Here is a 21627-nt window from a genome sequence, read left to right on the forward strand (position 1 = left end):
AATACCACATAACACTGCCTCATCCTCCTTACTCTACAGACCTCTTGCTGACAGAATAAATACCACATAACACTGCCTCATCCTCCTTACTCTACAGACCTCTTGCTGATAACACTGCCTCATAACACTGCCTCATCCTCCTTACTCTACAGACCTAAATACCACATAACACTGCCTCATCCTCCTTACTCTACAGACCTCTTGCTGATAGAATAAATACCACATAACACTGCCTCATCCTCCTTACTCTACAGACCTCTTGCTGATAGAATAAATACCACATAACACTGCCTCATCCTCCTTACTCTACAGACCTCTTGCTTGCTGATAGAATAAATACCACATAACACTGCCTCATCCTCCTTACTCTACAGACCTCTTGCTGATAGAATAAATACCACATAACACTGCCTCATCCTCCTTACTCTACAGACCTCTTGCTGATAGAATAAATACCACATAACACTGCCTCATCCTCCTTACTCTACAGACCTCTTGCTGATAGAATAAATACCACATAACACTGCCTCATCCTCCTTACTCTACAGACCTCTTGCTGACAGAATAAATACCACATAACACTGCCTCATCCTCCTTACTCTACAGACCTCTTGCTGATAGAATAAATACCACATAACACTGCCTCATCCTCCTTACTCTACAGACCTCTTGCTGACAGAATAAATACCACATAACACTGCCTCATCCTCCTTACTCTACAGACCTCTTGCTGACAGAATAAATACCACATAACACTGCCTCATCCTCCTTACTCTACAGACCTCTTGCTGACAGAATAAATACCACATAACACTGCCTCATCCTCCTTACTCTACAGACCTCTTGCTGACAGAATAAATACCACATAACACTGCCTCATCCTCCTTACTCTACAGACCTCTTGCTGATAGAATAAATACCACATAACACTGCCTCATCCTCCTTACTCTACAGACCTCTTGCTGACAGAATAAATACCACATAACACTGCCTCATCCTCCTTACTCTACAGACCTCTTGCTGACAGAATAAATACCACATAACACTGCCTCATCCTCCTTACTCTACAGACCTCTTGCTGACAGAATAAATACCACATAACACTGCCTCATCCTCCTTACTCTACAGACCTCTTGCTGACAGAATAAATACCACATAACACTGCCTCATCCTCCTTACTCTACAGACCTCTTGCTGATAGAATAAATACCACCACATAACACTGCCTCATCCTCCTTACTCTACAGACCTCTTGCTGACAGAATAAATACCACATAACACTGCCTCATCCTCCTTACTCTACAGACCTCTTGCTGATAGAATAAATACCACATAACACTGCCTCATCCTCCTTACTCTACAGACCTCTTGCTGATAGAATAAATACCACATAACACTGCCTCATCCTCCTTACTCTACAGACCTCTTGCTGATAGAATAAATACCACATAACACTGCCTCATCCTCCTTACTCTACAGACCTCTTGCTGACAGAATAAATACCACATAACACTGCCTCATCCTCCTTACTCTACAGACCTCTTGCTGACAGAATAAATACCACATAACACTGCCTCATCCTCCTTACTCTACAGACCTCTTGCTGATAGAATAAATACCACATAACACTGCCTCATCCTCCTTACTCTACAGACCTCTTGCTGATAGAATAAATACCACATAACACTGCCTCATCCTCCTTACTCTACAGACCTCTTGCTGACAGAATAAATACCACATAACACTGCCTCATCCTCCTTACTCTACAGACCTCTTGCTGACAGAATAAATACCACATAACACTGCCTCATCCTCCTTACTCTACAGACCTCTTGCTGACAGAATAAATACCACATAACACTGCCTCATCCTCCTTACTCTACAGACCTCTTGCTGACAGAATAAATACCACATAACACTGCCTCATCCTCCTTACTCTACAGACCTCTTGCTGACAGAATAAATACCACATAACACTGCCTCATCCTCCTTACTCTACAGACCTCTTGCTGATAGAATAAATACCACATAACACTGCCTCATCCTCCTTACTCTACAGACTTCTTGCTGTCAGAAAAAATACCACATAACACTGCCTCATCCTGCTTACTCTCCAGACCTCTTGCTGATAGAATAAATACCACATAACACTGCCTCATCCTCCTTACTCTACAGACCTCTTGCTGACAGAATAAATACCACATAACACTGCCTCATCCTCCTTACTCTACAGACCTCTTGCTGACAGAATAAATACCACATAGCACTGCCTCATCCTCCTTACTCTACACACCTCTTGCTGACAGAATAAATACCACATAGCACTGCCTCATCCTCCTTACTCTACAGACCTCTTGCTGATAGAATAAATACCACATAACACTGCCTCATCCTCCTTACTCTACAGACCTCTTGCTGACAGAATAAATACCACATAACACTGCCTCATCCTCCTTACTCTCCAGACCTCTTGCTGACAGAATAAATACCACATAACACTGCCTCATCCTCCTTACTCTACAGACCTCTTGCTGACTGAATAAATACCACATAACACTGCCTCATCCTCCTTACTCTACAGACCTCTTGCTGACAGAATAAATACCACATAACACTGCCTCATCCTCCTTACTCTACAGACCTCTTGCTGACAGAATAAATACCACATAACACTGCCTCATCCTCCTTACTCTACAGACCTCTTGCTGATACAATACATACCACATAACACTGCCTCATTCTCCTTACTCTACAGACCTCTTGCTGACAGAATAAATACCACATAACACTGCCTCATCCTCCTTACTCTACAGACCTCTTGCTGACAGAATAAATACCACATAACACTGCCTCATCCACCTTACTCTACAGACCTCTTGCTGATAGAATAAATACCACATAACACTGCCTCATCCTCCTTACTCTACAGACCTCTTGCTGCCAGAATAAATACCACATAACACTGCCTCATCCTCCTTACTCTACAGACCTCTTGCTGACAGAATAAATACCACATAACACTGCCTCATCCTCCTTACTCTACAGACCTCTTGCTGGTAGAATACATACCACATAACACTGCTTCATCCTCCTTACTCTACAGACCTCTTGCTGACAAAATAAATACCACATAACACTCCCTCATCCTCCATACTCTACAGACCTCTTGCTGACAGAATAAATACCACATAGCACTGCCTCATCCTCCTTACTCTACAGACCTCTTGCTGCCAGAATAAATACCACATAACACTCCCTCATCTTCCTTACTCTGCAGACCTCTTGCTGACAGAATAAATACCACATAGCACTGCCTCACCCTCCTTACTCTCCAGACCTCTTGCTGACAGAATAAATACCACATAACATTGCCTCATCCTCCTTACTCTCCAGACCTCTTGCTGATAGAATAAATACCACATAACACTGCCTCATCCTCCTTACTCTTCAGACCTCCTGCTAATAGAATACATACCACATAACACTGCCTCATCCTCCTTACTCTACAGACCTCTTGCTGACTGAATAAATACCACATAACACTGCCTCATCCTCCTTACTCTACAGACCTCTTGCTGATAGAATAAATACCACATAACACTGCCTCATCCTCCTTACTCTACAGACCTCTTGCTGACTGAATAAATACCACATAACACTACCTCATCCTCCTTACTCTACAGACCTCTTGCTGATAGAATAAATACCACATAACACTGCCTCATCCTCTTTACTCTACAGACGTCTTGCTGACAGAATAAATACCACATAACACTGCCTCATCCTCCTTACTCTACAGACCTCTTGCTGATAGAATAAATACCACATAACACTGCCTCATCCTCCTTACTCTCCAGACCTCTTGCTGATAGAATAAATACCACATAACACTGCCTCATCCTCCTTACTCTACAGACCTCTTGCTGATAGAATAAATACCACATAACACTGCCTCATCCTCCTTACTCTCCAGACCTCTTGCTGACTGAATAAATACCACATAACACTGCCTCATCCTCCTTACTCTACAGACCTCTTGCTGATAGTATAAATACCACATAACACTGCCTCATCCTCCTTACTCTACAGACCTCTTGCTGATAGAATAAATACCACATAACACTGCCTCATCCTCCTTACTCTACAGACCTCTTGCTGACCGAATAAATACCACATAACACTGCCTCATCCTCCTTACTCTCCAGACCTCTTGCTGACAGAATAAATACCACATAACACTGCCTCATCCTCCTTACTCTACAGACCTCTTGCTGACAGAATAAATACCACATAACACTGCCTCATCCTCCTTACTCTACAGACCTCTTGCTGACAGAATAAATACCACATAACACTGCCTCATCCTCCTTACTCTACAGACCTCTTGCTGACAGAATAAATACCACATAACACTGCCTCATCCTCCTTACTCTACAGACCTCTTGCTGACTGAATAAATACCACATAACACTGCCTCATCCTCCTTACTCTACAGACCTCTTGCTGATAGAATAAATACCACATAACACTATCTCATCCTCCTTACTCTACAGACCTCTTGCTGATAGAATAAATACCACATAACACTGCCTCATCCTCCTTACTCTACAGACCTCTTGCTGACAGAATAAATACCACATAACACTGCCTCATCCTCCTTACTCTACAGACCTCTTGCTGCCGGAATAAATACCACATAACACTGCCTCATCCTCCTTACTCTACAGACCTCTTGCTGATAGAATAAATACCACATAACACTGCCTCATCCTCCTTACTCTACAGACCTCTTGCTGATAGAATAAATACCACAAAACACTGCCTCATCCTCCTTACTCTCCAGACCTCTTGTTGACAGAATAAATACCACATAACACTGCCTCATCCTCCTTACTCTACAGACCTCTTGCTGATAGAATAAATACCACATAACACTGCCTCATCCTCCTTACTCTACAGACCTCTTGCTGATAGAATAAATACCACATAACACTGCCTCATCCTCCTTACTCTACAGACCTCTTGCTGACAGAATAAATACCACATAACACTGCCTCATCCTCCTTACTCTACAGACCTCTTGCTGACTGAATAAATACCACATAACACTGCCTCATCCTCCTTACTCTACAGACCTCTTGCTGACAGAATAAATACCACATAACACTGCCTCATCCTCCTTACTCTACAGACCTCTTCCTGATAGAATAAATACCACATAACACTGCCTCATCCTCCTTACTCTACAGACCTCTTGCTGACAGAATAAATACCACATAACACTGCCTCATCCTCCTTACTCTACAGACCTCTTGCTGACTGAATAAATATCACATAACACTGCCTCATCCTCCTTACTCTACAGACCTCTTGCTGATAGAATAAATACCACATAACACTGCCTCATCCTCCTTACTCTACAGACCTCTTGCTGATAGAATAAATACCACATAACACTGCCTCATCCTCCTTACTCTACAGACCTCTTGCTGACAGAATAAATACCACATAACACTGCCTCATCCTCCTTACTCTACAGACCTCTTGCTGATAGAATAAATACCACATAACACTGCCTCATCCTCCTTACTCTACAGACCTCTTGCTGATAGGATAAATACCACATAACACTGCCTCATCCTCCTTACTCTACAGACCTCTTGCTGATAGAATAAATACCACATAACACTGCCTCATCCTCCTTACTCTACAGACCTCTTGCTGACAGAATAAATACCACATAACACTGCCTCATCCTCCTTACTCTACAGACCTCTTGCTGATAGAATACATACCACATAACACTGCCTCATCCTCCTTACTCTACAGACCTCTTGCTGATAGAATAAATACCACATAACACTGCCTCATCCTCCTTACTCTCCAGACCTCTTGCTGACAGAATAAATACCACATAACACTGCCTCATCCTCCTTACACTACAGACCTCTTGCTGATAGAATAAATACCACATAACACTGCCTCATCCTCCTTACTCTACAGACCTCTTGCTGACTGAATAACTACCACATTACACTGCCTCATCCTCCTTACTCTACAGACCTCTTGCTGTCAGAATAAATACCACATAACACTGCCTCATTCTCCTTACTCTACAGACCTCTTGCTGACAGAATAAATACCACATAACACTGTCTCATCCTCCTTACTCTCCAGACCTCTTGCTGATAGAATAAATACCACATAACACTGCCTCATCCTCCTTACTCTACAGACCTCTTGCTGATAGAATAAATACCACAAAACACTGCCTCATCCTCCTTACTCTCCAGACCTCTTGCTGACTGAATAAATACCACATAACACTGCCTCATCCTCCTTACTCTACAGACCTCTTTCTGATAGAATAAATACCACATAACACTGCCTCATCCTCCTTACTCTACAGACCTCTTGCTGACAGAATAAATACCACATAACACTGGCTCATCCTCCTTACTCTACAGACCTCTTGCTGATAGAATAAATACCACATAACACTGCCTCATCCTCCTTACTCTACAGACCTCTTGCTGATAGAATACATATCACATAACACTGCCTCATCCTCCTTACTCTACAGACCTCTTACTGACAGAATACATACCACATAACACTGCCTCATCCTCCTTACTCTACAGACCTCTTGCTGATAGAATAAATACCACATAACACTGCCTCATCCTCCTTACTCTACAGACCTCTTGCTGACTGAATAACTACCACATTACACTGCCTCATCCTCCTTACTCTACAGACCTCTTGCTGACAGAATAAATACCACATAACACTGCCTTATCCTCTTAACTCTACAGACCTCTTGCTGACAGAATAAATACCACATAACACTGTCTCATCCTCCTTACTCTACAGACCTCTTGCTGATAGAATAAATACCACATAACACTGCCTCATCCTCCTTACTCTACAGACCTCTTGCTGATAGAATAAATACCACATAACACTGCCTCATCCTCCTTACTCTACAGACCTCTTGCTGATAGAATAAATACCACAAAACACTGCCTCATCCTCCTTACTCTCCAGACCTCTTGCTGACTGAATAAATACCACATAACACTGCCTCATCCTCTTTACTCTACAGACCTCTTTCTGATAGAATAAATACCACATAACACTGCCTCATCCACCTTACTCTACAGACCTCTTGCTGATATAATAAATACCACATAACACTGCTTCATCCTCCTTACTCTACAGACCTCTTGCTGATAGAATAAATACCACATAACACTGCCTCATCCTCCTTACTCTCCAAACCTCTTGCTGATAGAATAAATACCACATAACACTGCCTCATTTTCCTTACCCTACAGACCTCTTGCTGATAGAATAAATACCACAAAACACTGCCTCATCCTCCTTATTCTCCAGACCTCTTGCTGACTGAATAAATACCACATAACACTGCCTCATCCTCCTTACTCTACAGACCTTTTGCTGATAGAATAAATACCACATAACACTGCCTCATCCACCTTACTCTACAGACCTCTTGCTGATAGAATAAATACCACATAACACTGCCTCATCCTCCTTACTCTACAGACCTCTTCCTGACCGAATAAATACCACATAACACTGCCTCATCCTCCTTACTCTCCAGACCTCTTGCTGACAGAATAAATACCACATAACACTGCCTCATCCTCTTTACTCTACAGACCTCTTGCTGATAGAATAAATACCACATAACACTGCCTCATCCTCCTTACTCTACAGACCTCTTGCTGATAGAATAAATACCACATAACACAGCCTCATCCTCCTTACTCTACAGACCTCTTGCTGACCGAATAAATACCACATAACACTGCCTCATCCTCCTTACTCTACAGACCTCTTGCTGACAGAATAAATACCACATAACACTGCCTCATCCTCCTTACTCTACAGACCTCTTGCTGACAGAATAAATACCACATAACACTGCCTCATCCTCTTTACTCTACAGACCTCTTGCTGAAAGAATAAATACCACATAACACTGCCTCATCCTCCTTACTCTACAGACCTCTTGCTGACTGAATAAATACCACATAACACTGCCTCATCCACCTTTCTCTACAGACCTCTTGCTGATAGAATAAATACCACATAACACTGCCTCATCCTCCTTACTCTCCAGACCTCTTGCTGATAAGATAAATACCACATAACACTGCCTCATCCTCCTTACTCTACAGACCTCTTGCTGATAGAATAAATACCACAAATCACTGCCTCATCCTCCTTACTCTCCAGACCTCTTGCTGACTGAATAAATACCACATAACAATGCCTCATCCTCCTTACTCTACAGACCTCTTGCTGATAGAATAAATACCACATAACACTGCCTCATCCACCTTACTCTACAGAACTCTTGCTGATAGAATAGATACCACATAACACTGTCTCATCCTCCTTACTCTACAGACCTCTTGCTGATAGAATAAATACCACATAACACTGCCTCATCCTCCTTACTCTACAGACCTCTTGCTGACACAATAAATACCACATAACACTGCCTCATCCTCCTTACTCTACAGACCTCTTGCTGATAGAGTAAATACCACATAACACTGTCTCATCCTCCTTACTCTACAGACCTCTTGCTTATAGAATAAATACCACTTAACATTGCCTCATCCTCTTTACTCTATAGACCTCTCACTCACAGAATACCACATAACAATTTTTCATCCTCCTAACTTTCCAGACCTCTCACCCACAGAATACCAGATTTTCAGTCATTTGGACAATTCTTTATAGGACAAAAGATTGAACAATGGAGGAGTAGCAGAGAATGGCTTTAAGGAAATGTTAAGTTTTAGGACTTCAGAGTTTTATCATTGTGGCATAAATAATCTTGTTTCTCATTAAAAAAAGTGTGTAAATTCACTAAGTTCCTATTTTGATTAAAAAAGATGCTTTGTAATTTTGTATTTCTTAATAAAGTTAAAGTTTTAAATCCACCATTATTTTTCACAAAATATTAAACTTGTATATTGTATCTTTCACTAAAATGCAAAATACACTCATAAACCAAACAACTTTTACTATAGTTTACATCCCAGCAAAGAGATATTGAAGAACACAAGAATGAAATCCAAAGACAGCATGTAGAACAACAAAAACTTCAGGGAATCATAAAAAACCTGGATAAAGATATTCACAGCTTGAAACGTGAGGTTAAGGAGAGAGATGAAACAATTCAGGATAAGGTTTGTTAATGAAAAATATTCATAGAAGGATAAGATTAGTTAATAAATATATTCACAGGTTGAAACATGAGGTTAAGGAGAGAGATGAAACAATTCAGGATAAGGTTTGTTAATGAAAATATTCATAGAAGGATAAGATTAGTTAATAAATATATTCACAGCATGAAATGTGAGGTTAAGGAGAGAGATGAAACAATTCAGGATAAGGTTTGTTAATGAAAAATATTCATAGAAGGATAAGATTAGTTAATAAATATATTCACAGCATGAAATGTGAGGTTAAGGAGAGAGATGAAACAATTCAGGATAAGGTTTGTTAATGAAAATATTCATAGAAGGATAAGATTAGTAAATAAATATATTCATAGTTTTAAACGTGATGTTAATGAGACAGATCAAACAGTTAAGAAGTGAAATAGAACATTACAAGATTTATAATTTAACAAATATATCAAAAAGGTCTACACACTAACTTTAAGGAAAGTAGAAAAGTAAAATATTGTTTGTGGTATATAGGGCATAAAGGTCATTCTACCTAAACTTTTTATTGAAATGACATGTTTCTTGATAAAGTTGACATTTAAAATGATAGCTCAAGTGAGTCAAATTCATTATTATTAAAATGACAGCTAGAAGTGAGACAACTTCATTATTAAAATTACAGCTACAAGTGAATCAACTTCATTATTAAAATGACAGCTACAAGTGCATCAACTTCATTATTAAAATGACAGCTACAAGTGAATCAACTTCATTATTAAAATGACATCTAGAAGTGAAACAACTTAATTATTACAATGATTGCTAGAGGTGAATTAATGTCATTATTGAAATGACAGCTGGAGCTGTAGTTGACTTATAAAATGATAGTATATTTTTTATTATTTACTTATTTTGATGTTGTCATGTATAACAATTGGCCGTCACATAGTGCCACCACAAGAAAACTTCACCTTATCTATCTGTATAAACAGTTTATTCTCATACACTGTTCTAAAACATTTGTTTACTTTTGTGATGTGTATGAGCCTCTTTTTTGTATTATTTTTTGTAGGAAAAACGAATTTATGACTTGAAGAAGAAGAATCAAGACCTAGAGAAGTTTAAATTTGTTCTTGATTTTAAAATCCAGGAACTTAGACAGCAGGTAGAGCCATGTGAGGAGGAGATAAACAGAATGAGGACACAAATCAAAGATGTGAGTGTTCTGTAAACCTTAGTAAAACTAGGTGGGCTTTCAGTAGAGCACATACCAAACGGTGCTGATCATATGTGGGTCTCTAGAAGTATGGAGATGTCTCTGCATGTCCAACAAACTTTAGTAAAACTAGGTGGGCTTTCAGTAGAGCACATACCAAATGATACTGATCATATGAGGGTCTCTAAAAGTATGGAGATGTCTCTGTATGTCCAACAAACTTTAGTAAAACTAAGTGGGCTTTCAGTAGAGCACATACCAAATGATGCTGATCATATGTGGGTCTCTAGAAGTATGGAGATGTCTCTGTATGTCCAACAAACTTCAGTAAACCTAGATGAGCTTTCAGTAGAGCACATACAAAGTGCTGCTGATCATATGTAGATCTGTAGAAGTATGAAAATGTCTCTGTGTGTCCACCAAACTTTAGTAAAACTAGGTGGGCTTTCAGTAGAGCACATACCAAATGATGCTGATCATATGTGGGTCTCTAGAAGTATGGAGATGTCTCTGTATGTCCAACAAACTTTAGTAAAACTAGGTGGGCTTTCAGTAGAGCACATACCAAACGGTGCTGATCATATGTGGGTCTCTAGAAGTATGGAGATGTCTCTGTATGTCCAACAAACTTTAGTAAAACTAGATGGGCTTTCAGTAGAACACATACCAAACGGTGCTGATCATATGTGGGTCTCTAGAAGTATGGAGATGTCTCTGTATGTCCAACAAACTTCAGTAAACCTAGATGAGCTTTCAGTAGAGCACATACAAAGTGATGCTGATCATATGAGGGTCTCTAAAAGTATGGAGATGTCTCTGCATGTCCAACAAACTTTAGTAAAACTAGGTGGGCTTTCAGTAGAGCACATACCAAATGATGCTGATCATATGTGGGTCTCTAGAAGTATGGAGATGTCTCTGTATGTCCAACAAACTTCAGTAAACCTAGATGAGCTTTCAGTAGAGCACATACAAAGTGCTGCTGATCATATGTAGATCTGTAGAAGTATGAAAATGTCTCTGTGTGTCCACCAAACTTTAGTAAAACTAGGTGGGCTTTCAGTAGAGCACATACAAAGTGATGCTGATCATATGTGGGTCTCTAGAAGTATGGAGATGTCTCTGTATGCCCAACAAACTTCAGTAAACCTAGATGAGCTTTCAGTAGAGCACATACAAAGTGCTGCTGATCATATGTAGATCTGTAGAAGTATGAAAATGTCTCTGTGTGTCCACCAAACTTTAGTAAAACTAGATGGGCTTTCAGTAGAGCACATACCAATTGATGCTGATCATATGAGGGTCTCTAGAAGTATGGAGATGTCTCTGTATGTCCAACAAACTTCAGTAAACCTAGATGAGCTTTCAGTAGAGCACATACAAAGTGCTGCTGATCATATGTAGATCTGTAGAAGTATGAAAATGTCTCTGTATGTCCACCAAACTTTAGTAAAACTAGATGGGCTTTCAGTAGAACACATACCAAATGATGCTGATCATATGAGGGTCTCTAGAAGTATGAAAATGTCTCTGTATGCCCATCATTTTCATAGATTATTTTTGAAAGTCAATGAGGAATATTGTCCAACATCTTCCATCAAAATGAAATAATGTTTAACTGAGTTATATAGAAAAAGTAGTGTAAAAAAATCAATGTTCATGTTAAAAGATAGATATTGTTTTGAATTTCATGACCATGACAAAAAAGCTAATCACTTCTAAATTGGTTCATATTCCAAATGTACATCATTTTTTTCCCATATTGATTCATAATTTTTTTCTACAAATTTTCTGACAAACACACAAAACACAAAAGGTAACAAGGTTTTTCAGTCATTCTTTATTTAGGTGTTGTACACAATGGGAATATATGTTTGTGTTAACAATGATCAAGTGAAAATGAATGGTGAAAATGACTTGCCACCTTATCAACTAGTTTGTACATCCTCCACCTTATCAACTAGTTTGTACATCCTTTAGGTTATAGATACCACTAATTTCAATCCACTGTTTATCTAATGGTTAAAGAAAGTTGTTTGCTAGAAAGGAAAAAGACGTGAGGAAGATTATAAAATTCTTCACATATTAGATATTTATAAAGATTGATAGAGTTTTTTAGATTAATTTTCTTTTCTTACACTTGCATCTCGGGTGTATCATTTATTATTCATCACCTTAGTTGTTTTAACACTTGCTATTGTGGTTCAGTAATATACAAAACATGAAATTCTATATCTTATACACATGTAGTACCTTATGTTAAGATCTAACACAAAAGAAGTTTCAGATGGAACATGAGCTGGCCAAGATTCACCAAACCAACAAACACTTAGAGCTCAACATATCAGAACTTCAGCAGAAGTTGAAGGCTACGGAAAAGGAACTGAAAAGTGAAAAATTGAAGGTGCCAATCTTTTGTCATCTAAATATTCATTTTGAACTAAAGATGCTAGTGCTCTGTCATCTAAATATTCATTTTAAACTAAAGATGCTAGTGCTCTGTCATCTAAATATTCATTTTAAACAAAAGATGCTAGTGCTCTGTCATCTAAATATTCATTTTAAACTAAAGATGCTAGTGCTCTGTCATCTAAATATTCATTTTAAACTAAAGATGCTAGTGCTCTGTCATCTAAATATTCATTTTAAACTGAATATGCTAGTGTTCTGTCATCCAAATATTCATTTTAAACTGAATATGCTAGTGTTCTGTCACCTAAATATTCATTTTAAACTAAAGATGCTAGTGCTCTGTTATCTAAATATTCATTTTAAACTAAAGATGCTAGTGCTCTGTCATCTAAATATTCATTTTAAACTAAAGATGCTAGTGCTCTGTCATCTAAATATTCATTTTAAACTGAATATGCTAGTGTTCTGTCATCTAAATATTCATTTTAAACTAAAGATGCTAGTGCTCTGTCATCTAAATATTCATTTTAAACAAAAGATGCTAGTGCTCTGTCATCTAAATATTCATTTTAAACTAAAGATGCTAGTGCTCTGTCATCTAAATATTCATTTTAAACTAAAGATGCTAGTGCTCTGTCATCTAAATATTCATTTTAAACAAAAGATGCTAGTGCTCTGTCATCTAAATATTCATTTTAAACTAAAGATGCTAGTGCTCTGTCATCTAAATATTCATTTTAAACTAAAGATGCTAGTGCTCTGTCATCTAAATATTCATTTTAAACTGAATATGCTAGTGTTCTGTCATCCAAATATTCATTTTAAACTGAATATGCTAGTGTTCTGTCACCTAAATATTCATTTTAAACTAAAGATGCTAGTGCTCTGTTATCTAAATATTCATTTTAAACTAAAGATGCTAGTGCTCTGTCATCTAAATATTCATTTTAAACTAAAGATGCTAGTGCTCTGTCATCTAAATATTCATTTTAAACTGAACATCCTAATGTTCTGTCACCTAAATATTCAGATTTTCTTAAAACAGGGTTAGTGTACATATTATTATTATTCCTCTTAGACACAAGTTTTCTTTCAACACACTTCATATACTTACTATTATTAGTGTTAGATACAGATTTTCTTTCAACACAATTGATGTACTTACTATTATTATTATTATTAGTTTCACACAGTTATTTCAATACAGTTATTGTACTTTTTATTATTAGTCTTAGATAGAGATTTTCATTGAACACAGTTGATGTACTTACTATTCTCATGAATTGTCATAGACACAGATTTTCTTTCACCACATTTGATGTACTTAGTTTTGTCATTAGTAGTATTAGACACAGATTTTCTTTCATCACATTTGATGTACTTAGTTTTATCATTAGTAGTATTAGACACAGATTTTCTTTCACCACATTTGATGTACTTAGTTTTGTCATTAGTAGTATTAGACACAGATTTTCTTTCACCACATTTGATGTACTTAGTTTTGTCATTAGTAGTATTAGACACAGATTTTCTTTCACCACATTTGATGTACTTAGTTTTGTCATTAGTAGTATTAGACACAGATTTCCTTTCACCACATTTGATGTACTTAGTTTTGTCATTAGTAGTATTAGACACAGATTTTCTTTCACCATATTTGATGTACTAAGTTTTGTCATTAGTAGTATTAGACACAGATTTTCTTTCACCATATTTGATGTACTTAGTTTTGTCATTAGTAGTATTAGACACAGATTTTCTTTCACCATATTTGATGTACTTAGTTTTGTCATTAGTAGTATTAGACACAGATTTTCTTTCACCATATTTGATGTACTTAGTTTTGTCATTAGTAGTATTAGACACAGATTTTCTTTCACCATATTTGATGTACTTAGTTTTGTCATTAGCAGTATTAGACACAGATTTTCTTTCACCATATTTGATGTACTTAGTTTTGTCATTAGTAGTATTAGACACAGATTTTCTTTCACCACATTTGATGTACTTAGTTTTGTCATTAGTAGTATTAGACACAGATTTTCTTTCACCACATTTGATGTACTTAGTTTTGTCATTAGTAGTATTAGACACACATTTTCTTTCACCACATTTGATGTACTTAGTTTTGTCATTAGTAGTATTAGACACAGATTTTCTTTCACCACATTTGATGTACTTAGTTTTGTCATTAGTAGTATTAGACACAGATTTTCTTTCACCACATTTGATGTACTTAGTTTTGTCATTAGTAGTATTAGACACAGATTTTCTTTCACCACATTTGATGTACTTAGTTTTGTCATTAGTAGTATTAGACACAGATTTTCTTTCACCATATTTGATGTACTTAGTTTTGTCATTAGTAGTATTAGACACAGATTTTCTTTCACCATATTTGATGTACTTAGTTTTGTGATTAGTAGTATTAGACACAGATTTTCTTTCACCATATTTGATGTACTTAGTTTTGTCATTAGTAGTATTAGACACAGATTTTCTTTCACCACATTTGATGTACTTAGTTTTGTCATTAGTAGTATTAGACACAGATTTTCTTTCACCACATTTGATGTACTTAGTTTTGTCATTAGTAGTATTAGACACAGATTTTCTTTCACCACATTTGATGTACTTAGTTTTGTCATTAGTAGTATTAGACACAGATTTTCTTTCACCATATTTGATGTACTTAGTTTTGTCATTAGTAGTATTAGACACAGATTTTCTTTCACCATATTTGATGTACTTAGTTTTGTGATTAGTAGTATTAGACACAGATTTTCTTTCACCATATTTGATGTACTTAGTTTTGTCATTAGTAGTATTAGACACAGATTTTCTTTCACCATATTTGATGTACTTAGTTTTGTCATTAGTAGTATTAGACACAGATTTTCTTTCACCATATTTGATGTACTTCGTTTTGTCATTAGTAGTATTAGACACAGATTTTCTTTCACCACATTTGATGTACTTAGTTTTGTCATTAGTAGTATTAGACAGATTTTCTTTCACCATATTTGATGTACTTAGTTTTGTCATTAGTAGTATTAGACACAGATTTTCTTTCACCATATTTGATGTACTTAGTTTTGTCATTAGTAGTATTAGACACAGATTTTCTTTCACCATATTTGATGTACTTAGTTTTGTCATTAGTAGTATTAGACACAGATTTTCTCTTAATGCAGTTAGTGTACATATTATTATTTGTCTCAGACACATATTTTCTATCAACACAGTTGATGTTCTTACTATTATTATTAGTGTTACATACAGGCTTTCTTTGAACACAGTTGATGCACTTACTATTATTATTAGGCTTAGACACAGATTTTCTTTCCATACAGTTGATGTACTTACTATTATTAATATTGGTGTTAGGTACAGATTTTCTTTCAATATAGTTAGTAGACTTATTATTATTAGTCTTAGACACATATTTTCTTTCAATGCAGTTAGTGCAATTTTTATTATCAGTGATAAATAGAGAATTTCATTGAATGCAGTTGATGTACTTACTAATTTTATTAGACTTAGTTACAGATTTTCTTACAACACAGTTGATGTACTTACTATTATTATTAGTCTTAGACATAGATTTTCTTTCACTACAATTCATGTACTTAATGTTATTATTAATTGTAGACACATATTTTCTTTTTACTCAGTTTGTGTACTTATTATTATTAGTGTTAGAATCAAATTTTCTTTTAACACATTTCGTGTACTTCCTATTATTGTTATTATTAGTCTTAGAAACAGATTATCTTTCACCAAAATTAATGTACTTACTATTATTATTAGTCTTAGACAGATTTTCTCTCAACACAGTTAATGTTCTTATTACTATTTTTATTAGTCTTACACACAGATTTTCGTTCAACACCGTTAGTGTTCTTATTATAATTAGTCTTTGCCACTAATTTTCATTCTACACAGGTAGTGTAATTATTATTATTAGTTTAGACACATATTATCTTTCAACACAGTTAGTGTACTTACCATTATTTTTACTAGTCTTAGACACAGATTTTCTTACAACACAGTTGCTGTACTTACTATTATTATAATTAGTCTTAGACACAGATTTTCTTACAACACAGTTGCGGTACTAACTATTATTATGATTAGTCTTAGACACAGATTTTCTTACAACACAGTTGCTGTACTAACTATTATTATAATTAGTCTTAGACACAGATTTTCTTACAACACAGTTGCTGTACTTACTATTATTATAATTAGTCTTAGACACAGATTTTCTTACAACACAGTTGCTGTATTAACTATTATTATAATTAGTCTTAGACACAGATTTTCTCACAACACAGTTGCTGTTGTAACTATTATTATAATTAGTCTTAGACATAGATGTTTTTACAACACAGTTGATGTACTTACTATTATTATAATTAGTCTTAGACACAGATTTTCTTACAACACAGTTGCTGTACTAACTATTATTATAATTAGTCTTAGACACAGATTTTCTTACAACACAGTTGCTGTACTAACTACTATTATAATTAGTCTTAGACACAGATTTTTTTACAACACAGTTGCTGTACTAACTATTATTATAATAAGTCTTAGACACAGATTTTCTTACAACACAGTTGATGTACTTACTATTATTATAATTATTCTTTGCCACTAATTTTCATTCAACACAGGTAGTGTAATTATTATTATTAGTTTAGACACATATTATCTTTCAACATAGTTAGTGTATTTACCATTATTTTTATTAGTCTTAGACACAGATTTTCTTTTGACACAGTTGATGGTTTTACTCATATTATTAGTCTTAGACATAGTTTTTTTTTTCAACACAGTTGCTGTACTAACTATTATTATAATTAGTCTTAGACACAGATTTTCTTACAACACAGTTGCTGTACTTACTATTATTATAATTAGTCTTAGACACAGATTTTCTTACAACACAGTTGATGTACTTACTATTATTATAATTAGTCTTAGACACAGATTTTCTTACAACACAGTTGCTGTACTTACTATTATTATAATTAGTCTTAGACACAGATTTTCTTACAACACAGTTGCTGTACTAACTATTATTATAATTAGTCTTAGACACAGATTTTGTTACAACACAGTTGCTGTACTAACTATTATTATAATTAGTCTTAGACACAGATTTTTTCAACACAATTGCTGTACTCACTATTATTATAATTAGTCTTAGACACAGATTTTCTTACAACACAGTTGCTGTACTAACTATTATTATAATTAGTCTTAGACACAGATTTTGTTACAACACAGTTGATGTACTTACTATTATTATAATTAGTCTTAGACACAGATGTTTTTACAACACAGTTGATGTACTTACTATTATTATAATTAGTCTTAGACACAGATTTTTTTACAACACAGTTGCTGTACTTACTATTATTATAATTAGTCTTAGACACAGATTTTTTTACAACACCGTTGCTGTACTTACTATTATTATAATTAGTCTTAGACACAGATTTTCTTACAACACAGTTGCTGTACTAACTATAATTATAATTAGTCTTAGACACAGATTTTCTTACAACACAGTTGCTGTACTAACTATTATTATAATTAGTCTTAGACACAGGTTTTCTTACAACACAGTTGCTGTACTAACTATTATTATAATTAGTCTTAGACATAGTTTTTTTTCAACACAGTGGATGTACTAACTTTTATTATAATTAGTCTTAGACACAGATTTTCTTACAACACAGTTGCTGTACTAACTTTTATTATAATTAGTCTTAGACACAGATTTTCTTACAACACAGTTGCTGTACTAACTATAATTATAATTAGTCTTAGACACAGATTTTCTTACAACACAGTTGCTGTACTAACTATTATTATAATTAGTCTTAGACACAGATTTTCTTACAACACAGTTGCTGTACTAACTATTATTATAATTAGTCTTAGACATAGTTTTTTTTCAACACAGTGGATGTACTAACTTTTATTATAATTAGTCTTAGACACAGATTTTCTTACAACACAGTTGCTGTACTAACTTTTATTATAATTAGTCTTAGACACAGATTTTGTTACAATACAGTTGCTGTACTAACTATTATTATAATTAGTCTTAGACACAGATTTTTTCAACACAATTGCTGTACTCACTATTATTATAATTAGTCTTAGACACTGATTTTCTTACAACACAGTTGCAGTACTAACTATTATTATAATTAGTCTTAGACACAGATTTTTTGACAACACAGTTGATGTACTTACTATTATTATAATTAGTCTCTGCCACTAATTTTCATTCTACAAAGGTAGTGTAATTATTATTATTAGTTTAGACACATATTATCTTTCAACACAGTTAGTGTACTTACCATTATTTTTATTAGTCTTAGACACAGATGTTTTTACAACACCGTTGCTCTACTTACTATTATTATAATTAGTCTTAGACACAGATTTTCTTACAACACAGTTGCTGTACTTAATATTATTATAATTAGTCTTAGACACAGATTTTTTTACAACACCGTTGCTCTACTTACTATTATTATAATTAGTCTTAGACAGATTTTCTTACAACACAGTTGCTGTACTTAATATTATTATAATTAGTCTTAGACACAGCTTTTTTTACAACACCGTTGCTGTACTTACTATTATTATAATTAGTCTTAAACACAGATTTTTTTACAACACAGTTGATGTACTTACTATTATTATAATTAGTCTTAAACACAGATTTTCTTACAACACAGTTGATGTACTTACTATTATTATAATTAGTCTTAGACACAGATTTTCTTACAACACAGTTGATGTACTTACTATTATTATAATTAGTCTTAGACACAGATTTTCTTACAACACAGTTGATGTACTTACTGTTATTATAATTAGTCTTAGACACAGATTTTTTACAACATAGTTGATGTACTAACTATTATTATAATTAGTCTTAGACAGATTTTCTTACAACACAGTTGCTGTACTTACTATTATTATAATTAGTCTTAGACACAGATTTTTTACAACATAGTTGATGTACTTACTATTATTATAATTAGTCTTAGACACAGATTTTTTTACAACACAGTTGATGTACTTACTATTATTATTTTCATAGACACAGATTTTCTTTCACCACAGTTAGTGTACTTACTATTAATATTATTAGTCTTAAACATAGATTTTCTTTCAATATAATTAGTGTAGTTATTAGTATTAGTTTTAGACACATATTTTCTTTTAATTCAGTTGATGTACTTACTATTATCATTGGAAGTCTTATTCAGAATTTCTTTCAACACAGTTAGTGTACTTACTATTATTATTATTATCAAGCTTTGACACAGATGTTCTTTCAACACAGTTAGTGTACTTATTATTACTGTTATTAGTCTTAGACACAGGTTTTCTTTCAATCCAGTTACTGTAGGTTTTATTTTTAGTGATAGATACAGATTTTCTTTTAATACAGTTAGTGTATTTATTATTATTATTAGATACAGATTTTCTTAGACACTATATAGTTGGGGTATTCATTCTTTTAGCTTATAGATTCTAATTTTTCTTATTCAGTGAGATATATATTTAATCTGTAAGCATATCTGGATTGTTAATATTTTAGTTATGTGCAAAATCATGTTTTAGGTCGTAGTTATGGGAATAACAAGAAATTCACACATTTAATGGTAATACAATATGTGTGTGGTTCATATAGTTTAATTTGTTTTGACAGAAATGAGACAACAAGACTTTCAAACTGTTAATAATATATTTTAATATGCTCTGATGTTATCATAGCCTTATAACACCGTATACCTGTTTTGTCAGGTAACACTTCTTTGCCTCATTCATACTATGTGGATGTAACTCCATTGTTCATTAATTTGACCAGCTAGGATTGTAAAGAAGATTACTTACAGATTGCTCTTGTAATGTGACAGTTGTTATAACACATAAATTTTCAAAAATCTCCTTTGTGATTAAATATAAATTAAATAGCTTTTCATCTCCATCAGGGCCATAACCTATACCTGTTGCTGCAACGCTTCCCGAACAGAACTTCATGCCTGTGCTGAAGTCTTGCAGGACCCCCAAAGAAACTTAAAGATTGTGTTAAAACTTTATACCAGAAACATGTTAAAGATGTTCAGGTTTGTTTACCCTCCATTCTTTACTTTATGGTTGATTTTCAATAACGATCATGTTCTTGTATTTCTTTTTGTTGCCATGTATCTTAGGTTTCTTGTCAATACTATATCTAACTTAAATTTCTATTCTGTTTTACCCAGACTGACAGAAGTAGTGAAGACGTTGATCTACATGCTGAGTTCTGTCGACAGAGATCACTTGGAGAAATCCTTAGCTTCTCTAAGAAGAAAACTATTGAAAGATACAAGTATTCACAGGACAGAATACATAAAGATCATGCAGGTAAGATCATGCATTTTATTGCAACTAACAAGTCTTAATTGGGTGAAAAGGAAATTAGTTTAAGATACAAGTATTTGTTATCTAATTATGGTGTAATAACAATCATGTTTGAAATTCTAAAGTAATCTAATATTTTGGTTTATTTTATACCTATTTAAAAAGCTGTTAGAACTGGTTTAGAAGTGTAGCCTTACTTATAGTTTTATATCTTGTACACAGGACTTGTTTCTATGATAATCAGCTCTTCCTGGCCAAGAAACAAACTCACATCTATTATAATTACTTACCTTCATTGGTCTGTTTTCTTTTCATTTACTCCAATCTTTTAGTTTCTACTTAACT

General features: G+C 34.8%; 1 protein-coding gene across 1 annotated transcript in view; it reads left to right on the forward strand.

Moving 5' to 3' along the window:
• LOC143243697 (uncharacterized) overlaps positions 1-20930 on the forward strand; it is a 43963-nt gene extending 23033 nt beyond the window's left edge. Inside the window, exons 2-5 of the mRNA XM_076487350.1 lie at positions 9072-9230; positions 10285-10428; positions 12716-12832; positions 20871-20930. Coding sequence (XP_076343465.1) covers positions 9072-9230; positions 10285-10428; positions 12716-12832; positions 20871-20930 — 480 coding nt within the window. The remainder of the gene's footprint in view (positions 1-9071; positions 9231-10284; positions 10429-12715; positions 12833-20870) is intronic.
• The last annotated feature ends 697 nt before the right edge of the window (positions 20931-21627 follow it).

Source organism: Tachypleus tridentatus, unplaced genomic scaffold (assembly GCF_004210375.1).
Source record: "Tachypleus tridentatus isolate NWPU-2018 unplaced genomic scaffold, ASM421037v1 tig00012518_pilon, whole genome shotgun sequence".
NCBI classification, from domain to species: domain Eukaryota; kingdom Metazoa; phylum Arthropoda; class Merostomata; order Xiphosura; family Limulidae; genus Tachypleus; species Tachypleus tridentatus.